The sequence below is a fragment of the Lathamus discolor genome, chromosome 10, assembly GCF_037157495.1.
Source record: "Lathamus discolor isolate bLatDis1 chromosome 10, bLatDis1.hap1, whole genome shotgun sequence".
In the NCBI taxonomy this organism is placed as follows: domain Eukaryota; kingdom Metazoa; phylum Chordata; class Aves; order Psittaciformes; family Psittacidae; genus Lathamus; species Lathamus discolor.
In genome coordinates, this window is record NC_088893.1 from 18,199,756 (window position 1) to 18,206,650 (window position 6,895).

The 6,895-nt window shown below is 56.4% G+C and overlaps 1 protein-coding gene across 1 annotated transcript; it reads left to right on the top strand.

Annotated features, from left to right (window-relative positions):
- Nucleotides 1–348: 348 nt before the first annotated feature.
- On the top strand, nucleotides 349–6,345 carry PITX1 (paired like homeodomain 1). The gene is made up of 3 exons (XM_065690566.1): nucleotides 349–511; nucleotides 3,233–3,438; nucleotides 5,806–6,345. Exons 1-3 carry the CDS (start codon nucleotides 349–351, stop codon nucleotides 6,343–6,345), a joined length of 909 nt encoding a protein of 302 aa, XP_065546638.1.
- Nucleotides 6,346–6,895: the final 550 nt, after the last annotated feature.

Consider the following 6,895-nt stretch of genomic DNA (forward strand, 5'->3'; position numbering starts at 1 on the left):
CTACAGGCATTTGTTCTAGGGCAGGTCACTTTAATCTCTTTAGCTTTAAACTGTCCAACTCGCAACTCGCGTTTCTCTATAAGGGATCTTTACCACTTCCCTGCCTATGCGGCCGGACTGCCGTGCCTCATCCCGAGCAGAGACAGCCGGCTTCGAGGCACCCCCCCAGAGCTCTTCTTCCGACACCCTTAAAATAATCCTATTAGTAATAAGTGGATTTGCTTTTGCTTTTGTTGGTTTTATATCTATTTTTTAAAGAAAAACATAATAATAATAAGCAAACCTCTCGCTGCTTTCTGTGTGGAATAAACACCTGCAAACTCCCCCAGGCAGCCCGGCGCCCCTGCCATGGATTCCTTTAAAGGTGGAATGAATTTGGAGAGACTGCCCGAGAGCTTGAGACCCCAACCCTCCCATGACATGGCTTCCAGCTTCCATTTGCAAAGATCCTCGGAACCCAGAGACCCGATCGACAACTCAGCCAGTGAATCCTCCGACACGGAGGTGCCAGGTAAACCCACCGCCCCCCGCGCCCCCCGATCCCCCGCACCGCCTCCCCTTCCCCCCCCACCGCGCTTTCCCTTCCCTTCCCTCCGCGGGGCTTTGCCCGCACCCCCCGCACAACCAGAAGCGATGGGGGGGATATGGGGGAGGGGAGAGCTGCCGGCGATCCCTGCGGATCCATCCCGAGATCCCGGGATCCGGAGCTCCGGGCAGCCGTGGCCGGCGGTGACAGCCCGCAGGGAGAACCCGCACGGATCCCAAACCCCATTCCCGAGCTGCTCTTTTTTAATTGAAACTACAGCTATTATTTGATGGGGTGGAAGGGAAAGGGGGGACTCTTCGGGGAGTGCGGTTTTGGTGGATGTTTCTGAAGTAATGTCAGCTTTTGCCCGGGTTTATTTTCCAGCTGGGGTGGTGCAGGGATGGAAAAAGATCCCTCTGTGAAAAGGAGGGGGGGGGAAGGGAAAAATATCTTAAATAAGGAAAAAAGTCCCCGTAAAGCAGGAGAAGCGGCATGGGCCGAGCGCAGGCAGCGCGAGCTGCCGCGGAGGGGATGTGCGCGGCCGCGGAGGGACTGGGAAAGGTCCCCGGCCCTGACCACCATGTGCTGCAAGGACTGAGTGATTTCCCCGTTTGCACTGGGTTCAAGTAGCGACATTTCTGTAACGGCGAGGGGAAAAGCTGGGAGGATGAAACAAAAGCTGCAGAGAGAGTGTGAAAGCCGTGGGACCATTTATAGGGGAGTTTATATCTTAGTTCATTTTAGCGTTTTAATAGCTGCTCTTGCTCTTAGGAGGTTGAGCAGGTCCCAGAACCTGGGGTGTAGCTGTGGCGAGAGTCGGTCCTGAAGTGGCACCCGGTGATAAACAGGGTTTGAGTTGTTCTCCCCAGCCTGATTCGCAAACAAAGTTAGGGACCGGCGTCTGCAGGGGACTCTGAGATTAGAGGGGATTATTGGAGATTAGAGAGGGAGATTTGCTCCATTTTGCCCTACCCCTGTGTGTGACCCCTCGGTGCTGGAGGAGGGCTGGGGACCTGCCTGCTTTTCTTCCCCGAGAAGCTGCAAAATACCTTTCACATTTGGTATTTTTAATGCGAGGAAAAAAGCTACAAAAGCCGCTCAAAGCCGATGTGCTTTGAGATTTGAAACTGTCCCACAGCCCGCCGCGGAGGCCGCCTTTCCAAGGGAATCCTGGCAGGGTTAAACCCGGAGCCGGGAGAGGGGCGGCGGGGACGGAGCCCACGGCAGTCGCGGCTCTTCCCCGTCCCTCCCGGCTCCCTTCGGCCCGGTTCCCCGGGCTCTCCCCTGCCGAAAGAGGGAGGATTTGTCTCTGCGGGGTTATTTTGGTTTCTGTTTCGCCGCCGCCGCGGGGCCGTGCGCCTCGGCAGGGCCCGGGCTCGGGCCCGGTCTGGATCGGGAAGGCTCGATGTGACCGGAAGGTTCGGGGAGCTCGGTGGCCCCGGGGGGACCGGGAGCGATGGGTTCTGTGTTGCAGAGGCCTTGTTTGCTCTGTAAACCTCGTGCGGCAGAAAGGGGCCGTCCGGGCTGCAATCAGCTCCTCTTGGGGGTTGCATTGAGCCGTTGGACAATCCCCCCCCACCCCTCCCCAGCTTCTGCTCAGGCGAGGAGCGGTGCAGGGGTGACTTTGCAAGGACGAGTCCTCCCGAGCTTTGGATGCAGCCTGCGATTATTTTTAGACCCCCGGTTACCTCGCAGAGGTCGGAGCTGTAGAAATGTCCCCGGCCAGAGGCCGCTGGGATAAAACCCTCTAAAGGTAGGGGAGGGGGACACCTTCCAAAGGGAAAACTTCCACAGGAGTTTCCTTTAGACAGAAGCAAGACAGAGGCCACGGGGATGGCCGCGGACCCCGGCCCCGCAGCCTCCTGCACCCGGCTGCACCTTTCCCTTCTCCCGCCGGGGCCCGGGCCGGGAGCACGTTTCGTTCAGGCCTTTGACTCCCGTTCGGAGCGCTTTAAGCAGGCTGAATCCGGTGGAAAGCCGGGCTGGGAGAGCCAGAACGGCCGTTGAGAACCGGGAGCGGGGATTTGTCCCTCGCTGCGGTGGGGCCGGGGCCAGATTCTTGCTTCCAACCCGCGCAAATCCCGACCGCGAAAACTCTCCTGAATTTCTTTTCTTTGCTTCTTTCGATACGATTTTTCAGCGGGGGTCGTTCAGGCTCCAATTAAAATAAACGTTAAAATCCTAAAAGCGGCGAAAGAGAAAAAAGAAAGGGAATAAATAATTAATTGGGGGAGCGGAGGGGCCGAGAGAGGGGGTGACTTTTGCAATGAATCGCTGCTGGGTTTTACACCCCGGCCCTTCCAAAGTTTCTTGTGGCGGCCGAGCACAACAAAGACAACGGAGCAAAGATCGCGCCTTGGCTTTAAGGGAGTGAAAAGGTGCCGCGGGACGGCGGAGCGGCCGCTGCTGCGGGGAACCCGTTGCCCCCGATCGCTCTCGCTGCCCAGGCCCGTTCCTACCCGGGCCGCTCTGCGGGTGCCGGGCCAGGACAGAGCTTCCTGCTCCTTCCCCGGTACCCCCGGGTTTGGCTGCGAGGCTCTGGATGGGTGCAGGGCCCGGTAGGACCGTCGCGGGTGCCCCCATTTGCGGGGCGGGCAGCGCTGTAGGTGGGGGGGGTGGGGGGTGCGTGTGCCTTTGTGTTCCTGTATTTCTATTTGCGACAAAGCAAATAAACTAAAACCCCCAACCCCCGACACCCCACCGCAGAAAAGGAGCGCAGCGGCGAGCAGAAGAACGAGGACGGGGCTGCCGACGACTCGGCGAAGAAGAAGAAGCAGCGGCGGCAGCGGACCCACTTTACCAGCCAGCAGCTGCAGGAGCTGGAGGCCACTTTCCAGAGGAACCGCTACCCCGACATGAGCATGCGGGAGGAGATCGCCGTGTGGACCAACCTTACCGAGCCCCGAGTCCGGGTAAGAGGGGCGCTCAGTCTCGATGGAGTGCAGGCCTCTGGGAGGGGGGGGTCTCGGAGATACGGCCCCTTTTGGGAGCTCTGCGGTGGTCTGCGAGCAGCCCCCGGCAGCCCTGCTCTTGGCTTTAGTAACTAAAACTGGGATCCAGGCCGGAGAGGAGGAATCCAGCTCCCGGCTGCGGGGAGATGTAGCCCTGAGCAGGATGCGACAGCGACGGGCCGAAAAACGGGGGTCGAGCAACACGGGGAGGGGGCGTCGGGGCTAGGAAAGCGCCCGGTCGTGGGAGGAAGCAGCTCAAGTTGGCCTAAAACCCCATCCCAGCAGCTCCAGCGGCCCTTCCCCTTGCTCCGGTTATTCCCGATAATCCCAACAATCGCGATCGTCTCCCACCAAACCGCAGCTGGATGTGACCGCGGCCCCGGGATGCGGCTGAGACCGGGCCCGGGATCTCGGTGCCAGCCTCTCTCGGCCGCGCATCTTCCGTTTGCAGAGGCGATGGGCGAAGTGAAGGACAAGGGCCCCTCAATGTCAATAGAGCTGCTAGACGCTTACTTTACACGTCCCGGAGCCGATAACACCATATATATACGTGGTGGCTAAGTACATATATATGGTGGCTATACATATATATATTTGGTGGCTATATATTTATATAAATATGGCGGATATGTATATATACATGGAGCTATATATATATGGAGTCTATATATGCATGTGTATATGCATATATAGTCTCGGTAGAGGCTAGAGAGATTTCCTGCTCCAATACCCTGGCAATGAACGACCGGTCCAAGCGGCTCGGGTGTATTGATCCGCCGTGCCCAGACTGTCGCCGGTTCTCTCTTCCCGTTTCCCCCCCGGGACATTTCCCTAAGCGGTTGCTGTCGTGGCCGCACAGCCCTGGACCGTTGGCTGAACCCATTACCGGGGAGCGGAGAAACACGGGAGAAAAAGGGAAACGTCCCAAAATTCCTTTTTTTTTTTTTTTTTTCCTTTTTCCATTTTTTTTTCCCGATTAAACGCCGAGTGACCAAATCGGATTACAGAGATTGGGCTTCAAACCTTTCAAGAGTAAACACCCATTTGCAACGGGACAAACGCATCTGAAAGCATTGTCCTAATTGAGTTGAAAATAAAACAAAGCCGGAGCATTAATACTGGGGGCATGTTTGAGAAAGCGAACAAAACTAATATATGAGTTGCTGTTAACACAATTTCGTTCTCCCTCTGTGTAGAGATCTTTTGGTTTGATGTTCTGAGATTGCAGATTGCAAATCTAACCTTAATTTGCTACGAGGGTTTTCCTTTAAAATGTCTAGGAGACATAATTAAAACTATTACCCTCGTTTTCAGGAAATTCCTGTCTGGAAGCACCTTCCGAGGAGTACATTAGAGGGTTTGAATACGTTGGCTTTCGTTTCCTATTTATACGGGCTTCTTTTTATTATTGTTATTCTTTAAACTAGACTTCTCCATCCATTCCCTCCCCCTCCCGAAATTTCCATCCTCGAGGCCGGTGTTTCATAGCAGTTGCGCCATTTCTGCGCCGAGAAGGGAGGCCCGAATCGCTGCCCCCTTTTGTCCTCCCCCGGTCCCTGCGAGGGGCACGCAGTCTCCGCGGGGCCGGGCGCAGGGAACCGCACGGCTCCGGTGTCCGCAGGGAGGCCGAGGGAGACTGTTCGGTGGGAGAAAGCCGGGAATACTGGGGTGGATGCAGCTGGAGAGGCTCGCAGGCCAGGGCAAGCAGGCAGGCGGGACAATGCTGGATTTTAACCCGGAAAAAAGAATTTTGGGAATGACCGGTTTCAATCGCGGGAGGCTCTGCCGCTTTCCAAGGGCTAAAATAAAGAGAACAAATATAAGAGAAAGCCTGGACCAGGTTTTTGCATCAAACACCAGGAGCTGCCCCGCTTCTCTGTTCTCTACTCAGGGCTGTAAATCCCAGGAGATGGAAGGGCAGAGGCTGCATCTAAGGGCGATGCGGGGATTGATCTTTTCTCTCCCCCCAAACCTAAACATACTAATCCAATCCCTCTTTTTATGATCTCTAACAAGGGGCTTTTATTACACAGCATTAGCGTTCGGAAACACGGTGGAGCCGGGGCGAGCCGGCCCTGACCGGAGCGGGGCGAAGGGGGGACCGGGCACCCTCCGGGACCGGCGGCTGCGCGCATCCCGCGGAGCGCAGAGGGATGCGCGCAGGGACCGCTGTGCGCGCAGCACCCTGCTGAGCTGGGCTTCCGTCCTGCGGGCTTGGGGGGATGCAGGGAGTGGGACCTCATCTCCCTTGCCATCCCCGGGTGGGGGTATTGCGCTCGGCTGCCTGCGCTCTGACCGTGCCGTGTCGGTGCCGTTCCCCTCCCGCAGGTCTGGTTCAAGAACCGCCGAGCCAAGTGGAGAAAGCGGGAGAGGAACCAGCAGATGGACCTGTGCAAGAACGGCTACGTGCCGCAGTTCAGCGGGCTGATGCAGCCCTACGACGACATGTACGCCGGGTACCCCTACAACAACTGGGCCACCAAAAGCCTCACCCCGGCGCCGCTCTCCACCAAGAGCTTCACCTTCTTCAACTCCATGAGCCCCCTCTCCTCGCAGTCCATGTTCTCGGCGCCCAGCAGCATCCCCTCCATGAACATGCCCTCCGGTATGGGCCACTCGGCCGTGCCGGGCATGGCCAACTCCGGCCTCAACAACATCAACAACATCAGCGGGTCCTCGCTCAACTCGGCCATGTCCTCCCCGGCCTGTCCCTACGGGCCACCGGGCTCGCCCTACAGCGTCTATCGGGACACTTGCAACTCCAGCTTAGCCAGCCTCAGACTGAAATCAAAGCAGCACTCCAGCTTCGGCTACAGCAGTTTGCAAAGCCCCGGCTCTAGTCTAAACGCCTGTCAGTACAACAGTTGACGGACTTGACACAAACCACCTCCGACAAAACATCGCCGACAAAGCAAAGCAGAAGCAAAGCGACGTTTAACGGAAAAGAAAAAAAAGAAATATATAAATATTAAAACCCGATGATGCTAAAAGAAAAAAACCCGAGCAAGTGAGAGAGGAAAAAAACCGGCAAAACAAACCGAAACGCCACCAAAAATAAACCCCCGAAAAGCTCCGCGGACTTCGACTGTCTAGATAAGACAATATTCATGCAAACCAACGATGCAACCAATGCAGCGCTTAAGTGAAAAGAGATAATAAATAACAATAAACCATCAAAAACCGTAAACGGACCAGAAAACTTTTGCAAGAGACACCGAAATCTGGTACATGGATGAGTTGCAATTTTTTTTTTCTCTGGATTATGCGGGTTGTATGTGTTTACTTGAACTTGCACAGGAGTTGGTAAGGCGGCCGCTTCCCCGCGGGGAGGGCGGCGAGGGAGGGAGGGAATGAGGGAGGGAATAAGGGAGGGAAAAGGGAAGGAGGGAGGAAGGGAGGGAGGGAGACGCCTCGGTGG